At 36.7% G+C, this 17,577-nt stretch overlaps 3 protein-coding genes across 3 annotated transcripts in view; all 3 read left to right on the top strand.

Moving 5' to 3' along the window:
* gtf3c6 (general transcription factor IIIC, polypeptide 6, alpha) overlaps positions 1-17,577 on the top strand; it is a 1,355,101-nt gene that overhangs the window by 544,049 nt on the left and 793,475 nt on the right. The window lies entirely within an intron of this gene.
* hoxa13b (homeobox A13b) lies at positions 7,308-9,305 on the top strand. Its single transcript, XM_079836222.1, has 2 exons — positions 7,308-7,978; positions 8,490-9,305. The coding sequence occupies exons 1-2, from the start codon at positions 7,351-7,353 to the stop codon at positions 8,729-8,731; spliced, it is 870 nt and encodes a 289-aa protein (XP_079692348.1). The 5' UTR covers positions 7,308-7,350; the 3' UTR covers positions 8,732-9,305.
* Positions 15,642-17,353, top strand: hoxa11b (homeobox A11b; the record flags this gene model as incomplete). The annotated part of the gene is given in 3 exon segments (XM_079836653.1): positions 15,642-15,772; positions 15,774-16,405; positions 17,121-17,353. Coding segments are annotated over 3 exon segments (996 nt in total).

Here is a 17,577-nt window from a genome sequence, read left to right as displayed (position 1 = left end):
AAGGAAATTGTAATATTTTAGTCTCGTGTTCTCGTTGGAATTGAGGAGATAGTGCACAGTAACTCTTAAATACGTGAATATTTTGCCAATCATTACATATTATTCGGGTCTTTAGCGACCCAGATCTATATCTAACACTGATGGATCGCTACCTGACGTAATATAAAAGAATAAAATATTTTAGTACCTTTTGGAGCTTGGAAAGGTTAAGTTTGAGCAGATGTTTTATAACATTCCTTTCATTTCCCAGTACATTAGCTTACAGGGAGTGCAGAATTATTAGGCACGTTGATTTTCTGATCATATTTTTTTTTCCAGGCACATTTGACCAATTCCAAACCACAGTAATCCTAATAACTACTATTGATTTAGTATTTAATAATGTATAAGTGATATATAATTGTTCATGAAGGCTGGAAATGAAAATCACCTTATATTCAGGTGTGCAGAATTATTAGGCATGTTTTCTTTTACAGATAAATTGAGCCAAAAAAGAGATTTAACTCAGACTGAAAAGTCAAAAAGTATTAAATGCCCATGAGAAGGATGCAATACTAATGCAATACTAGACATTGCAGTTAAGGCGTGACCATTGGACAGTGAAATGCTCGTTGGGTCAGCAGGATCTGACAAAAACATGTGGCGGAGAAAAGACACCTGTTAACCGCAAAAGAATTAAGAATTAAGGTGAAGCGCCACCATTTTCCAGAGCTGCAACCTACCTGGAGTCTCCAGAAGTGCAAGGTGTCAGGATCTCAGAGACTTCAGTTAGGTAAAGAATCCTAAAAAATGACCCCCACTAGATAAGAATCACAAGCTGAAGTGTTGTAAAATACATGAAGAAGGTTTTTTATAGGCTTTATGGACAGATAGGTTGAGAATGACTCTTGAAGGACCAGCACCACATCCTCTAGTACCACTGTTTGAAGAATTCATCTTCCAGAATCTGGCAGTACGTTTTGGGAGTTAATTTTTAGTCCATCTCTGCAAAACGGACTTCAGGATGGACTAAAATGAACTCCCAAAACGTACTGCCAGATTCTGGAAGATGAATTCTTAGATGAATATTAGTATAGTATAGTTAAATCTCTTTTTTGGCTCAATTTATCTGTAAAAGAAAACATGCCTAATAATTCTGCACACCTGAATATAAGGTGTTTTTCATTTCCAGCCTTCATGAACAATTATATATCACTTATACATTATTAAATACTAAATCAATAGTAGTTATTAGGATTACTGTGGTTTGGAATTGGTCAAATGTGCCTGGAAAAAAAATATGATCAGAAAATCAACGTGCCTAATAATTCTGCACTCCCTGTATATTAGACATCTCAAACATATTCTCAAAACTATCATTTTCAACATCTTCAAAATGTATATTTTGATCGCTGACAGCTTCTTCACCAGATCCACCAAGTGACAGTGACACTAATATTTGAATGTGTTCAGTGCTTGCTCCGCAGTAAATCACTGAGCCATTTAAAGTTTTGCTGATCCTATTCTTTTGTTTTCTGCCTGCAGTAACTATGAGTGAAACGTCACATCATCATTGTGTATCAGACATTGCCACCTTATGGAATAAAGGTTAATTGCACTTATTTAGTCATCAAAGATTCAATTGTTGTTGTGCAGAAAATATACTTGCACTGTTGCACACCTCTGGTCGAAAAATAATGTGTGCGATGTCGTGGAATGTATACGCCAAAATGAGTTTTGGCATGCATATTGCATGCAGTTTTTCGCATGCATATGATACACACTTTATGGTGTATTATATGCACGAAAACAGGAGTCATTTTTTTTTATGTTGTTTATAATTAATTGATTGAGGAATACACAGAAGGTTGATGCTTAACTTTTAAAAAATTAATGAGGAGGAGGGTACACTCTAAAAGATGCTGGGTTATAAACAACCCAAGTTGGGTTGAAAATGGACAAACCCAGCAATTTGGTTGTTTTAACCCAGCGGTTAAATGTTTGCTAAAAACAACCCATTCACTGGATTTGCCCATTTTCTACCCAACTTGGGTTGTTTTTAACCCAGCATTTTTTAGAGTGTAGTGATTGTGAATGACGTCCTGGGTCACTAAAGACCCGAGGTATTAAGGGTTTAAAAAATTCTATCATGTTGTTCCAAACCTGCGTTTTTTCTTCTTCTTGTGGAACACAAAAGAAGATATTTTAAAGAATGTTTTGAAGCCGTTTTTGTCCATACAATAAAACCACATTAGACCCCACTGACTTTCACAGAAAAACGTCATCTTTTGTGCTTCAAAGAAGAGATGCATACCGGTTTGTGGATTTCAAATTTGGGAACCCAGTAAAAACATATTTGAAAAATCATAAATGTGTCCTTTAATTTGTTTCAGTGCCCCTTCGGCCACAGTTCCAAAGCTAATGATACAGTCAAGATACGGGACCTTTCACTATACTGTTTTCTCCCCTCACCCTCAGAACTTTTCTTTGCCGCCTCATATTCTCTCATTGTCTTTTGCCTCTTCTTGTCACACTCACTTTTGCTCCCCTGGTTTCCAAAACGAGGGAAAATGCAGTCGTCGGTATGTTTCTGATCTACCCACCAAAGAGCCACAGAGAGGACATAATGCTAGAGGTCACATGATCACAGGACAAACCCATAAAAAGTCCATTAAGCATGGAGGCCTAAGTGCTGCGTTGTTATCTAGTTGGCAGGTCTTGCAAACAGAGGACCGTGGGGTAGTTAGACTTCAGACAGCCCAAAACCCGGTGTCCCATTCCGGTTTGAACCATTTAACGCATGATATTCTCTGGTCATTGAAACACCTGAAAACTAACTCTCAGTCTTTTCTCAGAGGTAAAGATTTTCTAAACTGCAACATTTATCTTCTAACTATTCTGTCTAGTTTTCTCTTCTGTCATTTGCTAGTCGCCGGGCGGATGCAGCCACTTGAGATTCGGATTATTTTTTGGCAAATGTTGACAATCATCCTCAACTGACCACGTGGTGAATAACACGCATTCAGATGACAAATTCTGCGTCGGCTGTAACATCTCAATTCATATTTCGTTATTTTGTGATTTTTTTAAAATTGGTATCCTATAGCTATCTTTTAAAGGAGTATTGATTGCATAAAACATGTTTCTACGATATATCCAACAGGTGGAAACTCGCTGGCTGTAGCCTATTATCTCTGAATAATTCATCGTTAAATGTGTGCTTTCTTTATGTAGCCTTTCGTAATTTTAACTACACGAAAGCATTTGTTTTCAGGAGGTGAGTTCAATGAAACACTTAGGCAACACATTTTTTATTTTAATTATGCTTTCTGTAATGACTAATTGCAATAATAGGCTACATCCTTCAAAAGCTGAGTCATGCTCCGTGTTGAATGACCTGAAAACTCCCCATTTAACAAATTGTTTGATTTAATTTTCTTTTTCATGTGGCAGAAATTAGTACACTATTAATGTATTTTATTTAGACTAATTGTATGGACCTTGACATGAGCTCCTGGTGTGTTAGAAATAGGATATATTGGATTTTGAATAGGTGTAATGTGAAGTTGTTAGGTTTAACTGGCTACTTGAAAAAATACACGCCAAGTGAGACCTCACTATCTTTATTTCCACAACAGAAAAACAAAATAGTCATTTAGCTGAGAAGTCCGGTGTGTTTACAAGATGGCTCGTTGCCTTTATATTTGTACATGATTCAAAACAAGCTTAATTTATTATTTAGTTTCACGCATATTGTGTTGTTCCATTAAAAATAATTGTACATGTTAATTGAATATTAAGCTTCAACTTGACTGTATAAACTGTAGAGTTTTTCCATTGACCAATTTATTAAACACGTTTTATAATAATTATTTATTTACGCATGTATAATTTAATTGTAGCCTATAGGCTATAGTCTGGACCCTAAAATAGTAAAAGTGAAAATATTTAGTCAAATGTTTTCGCTGCTGTATCTCGAGCTAACACACACACACACACACACACACACACACACACACACACACACACACACACACACACACACACACACACACACACACACACACACACACACACACACACACACACACACACACAAAAACTTGTAGCCTAAGTCAAACTGTCTGGTTTCAGAGAAAGAGAATTATACCTGTGACGGATGTTTGGACTTTGAATCATGATGTGCCAATAAAACAATTTCTTCGATATTTCATTAAAACATTAACTAAGGTAATGCGATTTTTGCTTAGGGAAAACATACAGAATAGATTACTAAAATATACATTTTCTTTCTTTTTTATTCGTTGAGGTAACATTTTATGTAGCCTATATTGAATAATAAAGGTGGTTGGCGACATTTTATCAAGGAGCAATGATTCCACATTTATCTCAAAATAAACTGGACATCAGGTCTCTGCTGATGTTGTTACGGTTATGAAAATTTTACATTTATGTTAATATATTGGCTAATTTAATTCCAATGGAACAATAGCGTCAGAAAAACAAAAGTCCTAATATTAAATCCGTTAAGTAAATTAATAATTAAGATAGGCTAATTAATAATTAAATAGACTATTCAATTTGCACGGTGTTTTGAGTAGCCTATTCAACAAGACCAATGCAGTTTTAATTTATAAAAGACATTTGATCATTTTCAGTAGGCTACCTCAAACACATTTTAAACGATTATTTACGCGTCATCGGGTCATGTAAGACTTTCAAACCGCGTTAAACAAAAATTTGATTGGAAAGTGATTTTTTTTTAAATATATAGCCATATTAGGCTATTGTTAATTAAATAGGCTGCATGTTTGCAATATCAATGTGTCTAAAATATGTAGGATAGTGCAGGTAACATTACCAGGTGAGATTTGAAGTCTACGGTTGTATAGCCTATAGTAGGCCTATATACAAAATAAGGACTAGCTTCATGCCTTTCAAATATTTACTTTTAATATATCTACAGCAGCCTTTGCCTATATTGGTTTTCGTGAGTGTATTTGCAGAAGATGAATAAAAGTACCTCGTTTAGAATCTGAAATTAACATTTTGTACATTTGCACTCTCTTAAAAACAGTTCATCAGTTCTTTGCTCATATGAGAGGAAATTTTTTGTTTGGTTGAAATTATACATAAAGACTTATTTCAGTCTATTCAAATTACACATGGAATGATTTAAATGATCCCAAATCTTATAGGCTACCGTTGTCTCCAGCATCTCACAAACTATAGTGCATCTATTTTTAATAAACATCATCTCAAGGCCTTAATATGTGATTGTGTAGCCTAAAAAATAGCATGCATAGGCTAGGCCAACATTAGTCCACTTTAGGCCTTATACTGACAGGGCTAAAGGACCAACAAACACGACGGCTGTGGTTTACGTCATATCTTAAGGAAACAATTGATTTTTTTAAGTTGAGGAATAATGTATAGCCCATTACCGGTTGTCTAAATCTTCGAGGTAAATGTAGCTGTGCATTGAATCTTCTGTGGGTCTAGTCGGTGCACCAGCAATTCTCACATCCGCCTGTTTACATGTTGACTCCGTCTTTACGCAGTTCAGCTATTGTGAGAGGGTCGAACAACGCTGAACGCTAATAGCTCAAGAAACCTTAAAAAGATCAAATAGGGACTTGGCGCCTAACATGCCCGTGTTTCCACGCCACCAGCGAGCTTATTTCCTGTGTACTTTGCTGTGGCGAGCGTATACAAACGGCTGCCGCTCGGTAGCCTAACTAAAATTACCTGATTTGTTTTAGCTTAAATCCTTCATATGTGCATCTAATTAACAGCTATGCATCTATAATAGTACTGTTGAATGTACGTATTATATATCGTAATTGTAGGCTACTCAATAGATTCTTGAGGCATTAGGCTATTCATGAAAGTGACAGTTTGTGAGCTATTGTAGCCTATCTGTTTCTCAGATAAGGGTAAAAATATAGGTTATTAGCCAGTTAACTATATTTTAAAGGACCGTTCCAACATAAAGGGATTTTTTTTTCATTTAATTGCAACAATAAACGTAGCCTACACATTTCTGTTTAAATGTTTCACGTTCAAAAATAAAATTGTAGATTATGTAATTTTAGCCTAGTCGCTCATGTGTGCTGATTTAAGAAGAAAACTGATTTGACAAGATACTTAAATAAATGAAATAAGACTTGCAATGAATCCTATTTGGGATTTTAATACAATTTTAGGCTGATATAACAACATAATAATAGTAATAATAACAGTATCCTACTATGATAATAACAACAATAATATGCCTATTACTAGGCTACTAATGAATACGAAGCCTGAATATTGGCTCTCTTTACTCTAGCTTCTCGCTATTTAATTTCAGCAGAACCAGACCTCGTGCCAACACATCAAATAACCAGAACCGTGATGGCAACATTGATCATGCTGAATCTGTGGCATCACAAGTATATATAGCCTATACCTTTGTGCTCCTGTTTACAATGTACCCGGAGATGTGTGGTCGTTTCCTGCCAGACGGTCTAGCCTTCAGTGACAACAAGGGCCCAGGCTAGACTCCAACTTTCAACTTGACCTTGGCCTCCAGCCGTGTGTAACTCATATGTAAACGAGTCTTGCCAAATTGTGGGCTGGATTTCTAGCCGTATAGAGTAATAAACTGGTGGTCATTTTCATAAAGTGTGATTTGTTTTTTGACAATTTCATGGGCTCGAAATGGTCGATTTGTATTACAGAGATGGTTCACTGTAGCTCTGCAAAAAAAAAAAAAAAAAAAGTAGCCACTTTGAGACTTTTTTTTCTGTTCTTTGTTTAATTTGCATGATTTTTTTTTTTTTGGTTAGACAAAAAAAAATGAGGATGAAGAAATTATTGCTTTTCTAAAATAATAATAAACCAAAACAGTTTCAGCATGTTAATACAAAATATGGTGCACCAACTAAAAAACGTGATATTTTTCATGACTGTTAACTGTATTTTAATAGTAGCCGATACGAAAATGTGATATTTACGCATTTGCAATAATCTTACTGTTAAAATTGTATACGGAAGGTAAAATAAAATATAGTCCCATTGCGCATTGGAATGCCACTTGGGTTCCTCTTTAGGATACAACTTATCACCAGAATCTTTATAGGTATTTTTGACCAAATCCCTCCACTTTGTTTCACTTCAGTGCCGTATGTTTGTCTTGCTAGATCGGCGTTATCTCCAGTTTAGACGTTTATCAGCCTCTTTGCATGTCACGTGCCTCCGCTCGTCCAATAATAGTTGGATCTTGACGCACACGGGACGCATGGGTATCTGTTACTCCACTGATCCACTGCTTCTCTTTCAGTCTTGGGGAATTCTAAAAGAGCTGGTAGGCTCCATGTAGGGCGTGCTATGACAGCGTCTTTACTCCTCCATTCCCGCTGGATTGACCCGGTGATGTTTCTCTATGACAACGGCCTGGATGATATGAGCAAAAACATGGAAGGATTTGTGGGAGGCAATTTTGCTGCTAATCAGTGCAGGAATCTTATTGCCCACCCGTCTTCTTTGGCCCCGAGCACAGCCTACTCGTCGAGTGAGGTGCCAGGGTCGGGCATGGGAGAACCTGTCAAACAATGCAGTCCGTGTTCAGCCGTGCAGAATTCTCCCAGTGCTTCTTTGCCTTATGGATATTTTGGCGGCAGCTACTACCCGTGTAGGATGCCCAAGTCCTGCCCGCAGCCCACCTCGTATGGGGAAAAATACATGGACACGTCTGTTTCTGGAGAGGAGTTCCCTTCTCGTGCTAAGGAATTTGCCTTCTACCAGGGCTACTCGTCTGGTCCTTACCAGCCTGTACCGAGTTATCTCGACGTGCCAGTCGTACCTGGGCTGAGCGCGCCCGCGGAACCAAGACACGAGTCTCTTCTGCCTGTCGAAACCTACCAGCCCTGGGCAATCACGAACGGGTGGAGTAGTCCGGTGTACTGCCCGAAAGATCAAACACAGTCAAACACCTTATGGAAATCCTCTATTCAAGGTAAAACGCAGTATTTCTGCTTTATTATGAGAGGGAAAAAATAGGGTTTCAGTGCGCGTAAAATTGAGCGTTACTAGGCCTACGGATAGCAAGACTTTTATCGTTGAAACTGGTTTAAAAACGAAGAAAGTACATCTAAAAAGTACACATGGTCTAGGCTATTCTCACCACTTTTCATGATTGCAAATTCTTTGGTCACACTTTAGATTGCTTATTAATAGTTAGTAGTTGTTAAGTTTAGGTATATTGGGATTAAGGGGTGTAGAATATGGTCATGCAGAATAAGCCATTCATATGTGCTTCATAAGTACTAATAAACAGGCAATATCTAATAATGTGAGAATTGGACCTAGCTTTTTATTTTGTGATTTTTTTTTAATTTTATTTGTGTTTTACCTGAGGCATTTGTATCATAGGGTGTATTATTTGACATTTCTGACATGAACACTTTTACTCATACTGCTTTTGCAAGCAATCTTATTTTTGGTTTTGATCTGATTCTGACCCCCAGATCCTGTGTCAGGTACCGATGGAGCGTCAGTGCGTCGAGGGAGAAAGAAGCGGGTTCCCTACACCAAGGTTCAATTGAAGGAACTAGAACGAGAATATGCCACAAATAAGTTCATCACTAAGGACAAACGAAGAAGGATATCTGCTCACACAAACCTGACCGAGCGACAAGTGACCATATGGTTTCAAAACAGGCGGGTGAAAGAGAAGAAAGTGGTCAACAAATACAAGGCCATCAGTTAAGGTCTGAGAAAGAAAAAAAAAAAGTAAAACTGAAATACCAAAGGGGTATAAATGGAAGGACCTTCAACATTATTTATTCTGAAATCCATTCCATCATCTGTTCCACGTCACGAGACTATGCGCAGGAGGGAAAATGTATACATAGCTGTGTACATATGGCCAACACTGACATTGATAAAAGCGAAGATACTGCTCAAGAACAATGTGCCCATATTCTTTTTAACCTATAATGTCTTTGACAGAAAGACGTGGGGAATGTAAATTCAACTTTCAACAAGAAAATCGGTGAAGTAAACAGACAAAACCATGGCAATTCTTGTATTTTTATTTTTTACACATCACGTTTCCATAAAAACAACTGTACCTTTCAGACTGTGGATTTGCATGCTACGCTAACTGTACACTTAAATTACCCCAAGACTGTTTCGAGCTTTTCTTTTCTTTTTTAACCCCATAGCCTACGCACATTTGTAAATACAAAGTCGCTTTCAGGCACCTGCGGAATATACAAATTCGCATGTGTTACTGCAGACAGTATGCAAATAAAACTCCCCATATTAAGTGATGCATTTCAATATTTGTATCTTTATATTTATTGCTAGTGTCAACATTTGTTTGCCAAAATGTTTAGCATAAACACAATAACCTATGCTAATGACCTATTTTTTTATTTTTTTTTATATTATATTTCCAAAAAGTAGGCTAATGAGTAAAATAGAAGGATCAGCCGCTAATACGAATGGGTGAATAGTGTCTGTTATATTGTTGTCTTTCTCCACATTTTTTAAAGAATAATTGTTCTACAATAACCATTTCCATGAGCGTAACAGTGCTGCCATCTAGTGGCGCAAATATGCATTTGCCTTGACTTCCTGCAATTGGGTTATTGTTCCTCATAGAAGTATTAGAGATCTGAAATCTACGAATAAGAGGTTTGTGTTGTCTTTAATAGTTAGTAAAGCACTAAAAAGTCATAATAATAATTTTCCGTATTTTCAGTCCTCTGATTCTGCACTCTTTGAAGAAAAGCTTCTATATCTTAAACGATTCTGCCAGGCGCTTCTAACCTTTTAGTGGCTCCCATCATGGCATCTTTTTATGGATTTAGTTTTAATGAATTAATGAATTTTGTTTTAATTAAATTTTATGAATTGAACAGCTCGTAAACATCTTTTTATCACTAGAAAGAAAATCAAATAACCCGTTAAACATGAAAGTTTTATGCAGTCATTTAGGACATGACTCCTTATATAACCTTTTGGGTGTAAAGCGTTCTTTTAAATCGAGTCAAGAACGGACCTTAGGGTTCTATAGGAAACCATTGAACCTTTTCTTAGAACTTGAAGATCAGTGGCTCAGATTCCAAAAACAGGTAAATAGAGGTAATGTTTGTGTCGGTGTTTTGTGTTTTTCCTGATACCATACAAGTTCATGCTCTAATCTGAATAATATAGTCAAAAATAAAAATCTGAAGGAGAAAGAAAAGAGTGAAAGGCAGGGGACAGATGACTGATATTGATGGTGTGTATTTTCTTCTCCGCATAATTCACACAATGCTCAATTTAGCCAAATGCAGCTAAAAAAAAGACTCCCAATTTAGCCTTTGGTTTGGAGACACTCAGTAGGCGTTTTGCATTTCCACAACAAAATTACAAAACAAGGTTTTAACTGTTTACTGAATTTCAACTAACAACTATTTACGTACAATGCTATATAGACCGTATTTTAAAACAAACCAATGAACAAGCAAACAAACATTAAAACAAACAAATAAATCAATACATAAATAATAAATACCAACAAAGGGTTTTGTTGAAATCAGCTTCCACAAATGAGAGAAAACCAAATTACACCTGGAAAATAAAATGGAAAATTAATAAACAGACGTAGGCTACAATGTATTTCCAATAAAATGTGTGAACTGTGACATAATATTTAGCTAACGTTTCAAATGTATTCATTTTTGACAGTCTATTCAAATTATGTTTTAGAAACGTTGAGCTATTAGTCATATTATAGTTTACTTACCCAACAAATGTATTTTTAGATTCTCGGTGTAAAGCCCACGCCAATTGGTCAAGTTAAATGCAATCAGAGTAAAAGACATCAGTTTGTATTTTTAAGAATACAATACAACCAGAAATTAAATGCAATTTAAACAACAATAAATAACCAGTTAATAAATAATAAATAACCCAGTTAATTTTGTCTACTTGGCTTTTTATTTGTGCATTTTCAAAATGAATTAATTCACATCGTGTATAGCAACGATTCACCGCCAACGTTTTTTATGGAAAACGGTACCAGCAGTTAACTTTTTTATTATTTAAAGAATCAGAACGATTTTTACTTTGCATCAACTTGTTACAGAGTTGACACAATTGCATTTTCAAATAAGCTGATAAATTTTATCGTTAGTATGTTTCATTAACAATTGATCATTGATTCTATTCTATTCTATTATGTTCTATTCTATTCTATACTCTTAAAAATAAAGGTTATTTATTGGCATCTATAGTTCCATGAAGAACCTTTAATATGCATGGAACCTTTCCATTCCGCAAAAGATTCTTTATAGTAGAAAGAGGTTCTTTAGATTTTTTTAAATGTTCTTTTTACGAAGATTTTTTTAAAGAACCGATCACTGAAAGGTTCTTTTGGGTACCAAAAATGCTTCTTCTATGTCGTCATTGTGAGGAAAAAAAACACCTTCTGGAACCTATATTTTTAAGAATGTATTCTATTCAATAAATGCATAAAATAACAAAACCTATACATTTAGAGTTTTTGCGGAATTTGTCGTTATGGTACAGCTAATTCGTAGCCTATAACACTGTTTAAATGCGTCTGAATAGTCACAAATAAATGAACAGAATCTATTTGTGGGATCTGAAGGCAGCCTATGAGCTGGGGTCTTAAAAAACGTCTGAGCAGACGGAAAGTGTGGAGAGAAGTACATATGGACGGGATTCACAGTTTGCTTTTCAGTGCATCAAAGGGCATTTCAATCTGGACTGTGCTGCCACCTAAAGGGCGCTAAAAGAAATGGCATTTTAGTAAACCTACATTGTTCAGTTTAGTTCTCAACCTTAGGGATGGTCTGTGTAAATTGAATTCAGATGAATGCGTGCTTTTTTGAGTTTATAAAAACTATAAAATCGCTAAATATTATAAACTTCAGTTAATATGTCAAAAGAAAATTGCTGATGTTTATAAGACTGTTTATAAGACTATATTCGTTTTACAAATAGGCTATATAGGATAATGCTGATGCCAGAACGTTAGATGGATATGAAACCGTAAGATGCTATTAGTGTCTGATTACTACTGAAATAAGCAACAACGACAACAAATCCATTTCTTCCATTGCTCATACAAAAAAAAGCACAATTTTCAACATTGGGTGTTCATCTATTAGATATGTCATTTCTGTAGCAACTGCAAACAATTATAAATTAATTATTTTGAAATGCATAAGGTCTGATTTATATAAGCAACTCTTTGGTATAAATTGTAAATCAGCTTTGAAAGTTTCATAATTTGTACACTTTTGTTTACAGACGCAAAGGAGGCAACGTCTTAAGTTTTTTTTTATTTTTATAAAAATGATGATGACCAAACAAAGCGTTTAGTAGCCTAAACAAAACCAAAAAAACCTTAAATATTCCTATTGATACTAATTGATTTATTAAACGTGTATTTCCCCTATACTTAATATTTAGATCCGTTTAAATAATATAAATAAGACGAAAGCGTGCCATTAAAATGTTTTAATACTTTTTTAAGGCATTTGATCGCATTTTCCTTTCAGTGAAGGGCGCATAAAACGTACATATCAGCATATTAGCCACAGTTTTATTTCACTTGTTTGGTCTATGCAGGTCTGCACTTCTGATAAATGTGGTCCCCTGTAAAACTGTTTGTACAGGTCATCGTGGCATCAACATCGATAGTCTACTCACCAGACTTTACCGGGCAAGTGCAAGGCAAAGGTTGGGTTTAGGTTCACTCAACCCCGCTGTCCTTCTCCAGCAAATGTGTCGGGAATCAGAAAACTAAAGCAGGGGAATATTATTTTCTGTATTTTTAATATTTCACACAAATCACTTACTTATTTAGAGTGAAAACGTATAAAGACACAGGACATGTCTAAATCTACATTTTCAAAGAGCCTTTACCTTACGTCATTCCTATGGCAATATTAAAAGTGGGCCCTCAACTGCACTGCGACAAAACATGCAGTGAAAAGATAATCGGTGCTTATTAAATGCACCAAAATTTTTAAGGACACCCAGACGGTAATATCCCATTTTCACATCAAAATGACATTGAAAATTAAATGAAAATGAAAAGTGGATTCTATTCGATGAATGCATTATTTTGTAATAGACTCTTGCTACTAACAAGATTTAAAATGATTTTGTTATATGATGGTTCGTTTATTTTGATATAGCATTAAATTAATTAAATTAAAAGTGCTATTTTTATTTAAAGGCTAATCTTCGCATTCTCAAAGTTTCTAGACGTCATTGAACATAGCTTAAGATCATTTAAATGTCCAAATTTAAAAAGCTCAATTTAAATGTGTTTAAATGAATTGAATTGTGTTGAATTAAATTGGGTTGTATACGCCAAATAGGATTTTGCGCGAGCTTTAACGCTTTTACACGACAACTGAACGATTTACAATTTCAGAGAAGACTTGGGTTGTTAAAAAATCCAAAACCACAGCTTTTCAAAGTGGATTGACATGAGCGTCTAACACAGAACAAATTTCATTTGTTCTTTGTAGAAGTGATGACAAATTGGCTTGGACTGTACCAATTACTGTGCTTCTCAAGAAAGAAGTGCTAACTTGATCCAGTGCGAAAAGTTATCGGTCATTTGCCTAATTTGCCTTCCCTATATAGTTCGGGTGAGTCAAAAACAATGCTGAAGAAAATGCCAAAGTTCCGTGCAATACAATTAGTAGCTACTCGTGGAAAGCCTTAAACCTCACCCGGGGCGCTGTTTGGGCTATTTGTACACTACCACTTATATGTGCAAGTGACCATCACCCTTGAGGTCTTGCTCACACACTTTTAAATATGCCAAAACGAAATGTAACGTTTAAACTATTTCTTTGTGGAATCATATTGATCCAGGCGTGGGCCTGCTCAGTAACGCTACACTGAACGACACCTTCTATTTTAACCTACAACTTTAATAATAGCAAGATTATTGTTAGTGACCGAAACATGCATGATAACCTTCTAACGCGTGCATTTGATCTTGTGGATTTAAGCCTGGAAGAAGCTAAAAACATGACTCTCACCCGATACAACGCACGGGGCCGTTGTCTCCCTTTAATATACTGTTACCCGTGACTTCAGGTCTCACTGAAGTTCACGAATTCCAAGTAGGTGGCGTCTCATGATCACTCTCCGACGGCCATGGCTTGTCTGAGCTGACAATGGCTGGAGGAAGACACCAAGAGCACCATAAAACCACGTCTGTCTTGGACTGGTTTTAGTTTGTGTTGCCTCCCAGCACAAGATTACTCATTAAAAGCCATAATACCAAAGAAATCAGCGTTGGCAATAAGGGAAAATGCAAACCGTTCTAATCTCACACAGCGCATTTTCGTTGTTGAACATATAGCAAACTTCTCCTTTGATTTCCTTTCTTTTTTATTTCTTCATAAATGTGTGTATTTGGAGATTTTCGGCCATTGATCATAGTTTAATCCAAAGTAATTCTATGGGGGCCAGGGTCCAAGCTAAAACTTAATGGGCCTCGACTGTGTTTTCAAGCCGCTTCACTGCATGACTCTAGTGCCCAACCCGGGCAAATTCTGCCTTTGTCTTGCCTTATACACAGCCTACCTTAAAAGATTGTTGGCAAGCGTAAAACGCTTTAATGAATTCTGCAGGAGAACGCAAATTTACCCTTATAGTAAATTGTGTTCTTGAATAAATGCTGTATATGTGATGAAGAAAAAAATAATAGCTAATCTATAATATCTGTTTGAACCAAATGGTGCTCAAAAACATGAATTGTGTACTATATTCATATTCTGTCATTAATTAAATAATTCTGTCAAAATGAACACACATATTAATACTAAAACTATCTAAATGAATTGCATTTTATGTAAATATATAGCTAATATAGGCTATAGCTCATGCTCATCCAACTGCGCCTTTTGTAAATATCCATTTTTATATTGCTTCAACATTTAGGCTACAATTTGTGACCACAGTTCAAACTCTTAATGCTTTATTTTAGGCATAAACACACTTTGAAACAACGTTTGCAAATAAACTATCATGTAGGCTACATTTCTTAATATAGCGAGTAAAACACCAGAAGGGCTTAAAATTAGTAAAAGCGTAGCTATTCTTGCGCCAACGCCGCTGAACTGTTTATTGCGAAAGAAAGGCAAATATATGAAACACAAAACATAGTTCCATTTGATTTTCTCCACACAGCCACACCATTATGTTCGATTTAGTTGATTGCATGCATTTCTCAATTAACAAGAACATCACTTGGGAATTCAAATTGTATCACTGCGAAAGATCTTATTTGTGCCTTCCTGGCACATTTATTTTTAAGAGCCTATAATACGGCGAAAAAATGGGTAAGAGAGTTACAGCGACATGAGATATCTGAGACTTAATAGAACAAATCCATAAACATGAGAAGTCATGGTGATGTTAGTAAGGCGCGTTGGCTGTTGAGCGTGCGGATGGGTTTCTCCAGCAATCCAGAGTGTCAACATAACCAACTGTGGTCCACTGCATGCGCACGTTCATCAATGAAAGTATCGCTCGCTCCTCGACTTGAACATTTGCACATGTTGGCATACAATATTCTAAGAGGTACATGTCAATTTCTGCCCTTGGTCACATGACTGGCGCTCTCAGGAATGGATGGAGATGGATCTCCACGTCAGCTTCACGTCTCAAAATTTCTGCTCGGCGGATCTGCTTCAAAGCCACTGAAGCTGAAGCAGCTCTGTACTACGATGCGAGGCAGTACTATGGTTGTGGCGTGCCCAACCAAGTGTCATGATGGATTTTGATGAGCGGGTACCCGTTGGGTCTAACATGTATTTGCCCGGCTGTACTTATTACGTGTCTGGAACGGAATTTTCCAGCCTTCCTCCTTTTCTGCCCCAGACCCCGTCTTCTTGCCCCATGACATACTCATACTCCACGTCCAGTTTGCCACAAGTTCAGAGCGTTAGAGAGGTATCTTTCAGGGACTATGCCATTGACACGTCCAGTAAGTGGCACTCCAGGGGCAATCTGCCACACTGCTACGCGACCGAAGACATGGTGCACAGGGACTGCCTGTCCAATCCTGGAACTTTGGGGGACATGCTTTCGAAAAATAACTCGGTTCTTTACCACTCCAACGCGAGCCACACGTCCAACGTGTATGGCAGCGTAGGGAGGAACGGAGTGCTTCCCCAGGCATTTGACCAGTTTTTCGAGACAGCGTACGGGAACGTGGAAAACCAGCCGAGCGAGCACCCGGTGGAAAGAGCGACCGGCAAGGCGCCTCCTCCGCCCGCGGAATCAGCCAGCGACAGTTGTCGAGGAACAGAGGAGACAGAGCGGTGTGAGGAAACCAGCAGCCCGGAGCCATCTTCCGGTAACAACGAAGAGAAATTCAGCGGCGGCAGCAGTACGTATTGAAGCGGTTGCGCGAGAAAGTTTCTGATGTAACGTGCTGTTGTTAAAGGTTTTATATGCTGTTTTATAAGCATATAAGGTTTACAGAGGGCCCTGTATATTTACCCTAACAAAACTTTGTTATAAACGCGAGATCACGTGCTCGAAATTGAAATTGGCCGTGAATGATAGGCCATTTCCCTTCGAGTCTTCAAAAAACATGCTCTCCAGACTTCATTACAGTCGGGCTATTTGTTAATGCACCCTTATTTCAGAGACCCTGAGCTTATTTATCGCCACGTTTTACATTTACATTTTAAACTATTTTTTGTTAGGTATGCTATTGTTCTGACTATAGAGTTCCTGTTAAATATTAAAGAGCAAATATTATCAGATGTGGTCTTTTTTTTTTTTTTTTTTTTTTTTTTACTTTTGTGGTGAATGAAAATAAATAAAAGATGAAATGTTAAGCCTCCATTAGCTATCGAGTGTTGTTGCAGAACTCGAATATTATGGACTAAATGTAGGCCTATAATGTATTTACATTTTAATTTACATCATTTACATGATTTATCGTTTAATTATTATAAAACCGCAACAGTTTTGTGAATCATTTTGGGAAAACGGCAATTGTCTCTTCTGTAGCTAGGCATTACTATATTATTTGTATGCAATTATTTAAAGTTAAATGTCAAATGCACTGACTATCTTTCTTCTCTACATTGCAGATGGACAGAAGACACGGAAAAAGAGGTGTCCTTACACAAAATATCAGATTAGAGAGCTGGAGAGAGAATTTTTCTTCAGTGTTTACATCAACAAAGAAAAAAGGCTCCAGCTTTCCAGAATGCTCAACCTCACCGACCGTCAAGTCAAAATATGGTTTCAAAACAGAAGAATGAAAGAAAAAAAACTAAACAGAGACCGTTTACAGTATTACACCACGAACCCTTTGCTTTAGATCGAAATCATCTAGGCGAGATGGTTCGTTTCAAGTTCGTGGATGGACATTCCGGCTCCCAGAGGAGATGCGACCTTTATTCCTCTGACAGACTTTTTCATCGATATAAACACAAATGTATATTCTCTGTAATCTTTACCGTTTGAAATTGCAACTATATTATTATGATTTTTCATTTTATTTAGTTAAGTGACTATTCAGTTTACAGGGATTTTGTTTTAGTT

The sequence above is a fragment of the Gobio gobio genome (genome assembly GCF_949357685.1).
Source record: "Gobio gobio genome assembly, chromosome: 15".
Taxonomy (NCBI): domain Eukaryota; kingdom Metazoa; phylum Chordata; class Actinopteri; order Cypriniformes; family Gobionidae; genus Gobio; species Gobio gobio.
Note: the sequence above shows the minus strand (reverse complement) of the source record. Positions and strands in the feature narration are given on the sequence as shown.

Excerpts from the sequence above, each read along its gene's own strand:
- hoxa13b (XM_079836222.1), top strand. The coding sequence starts at position 7,351 with ATGACAGCGTCTTTACTCCTCCATTCCCGCTGGATTGACCCGGTGATG. Across the intron at positions 7,979-8,489 it reads ATGGAAATCCTCTATTCAAG|ATCCTGTGTCAGGTACCGAT; the intron begins GTAAAACGCAGT and ends TCTGACCCCCAG.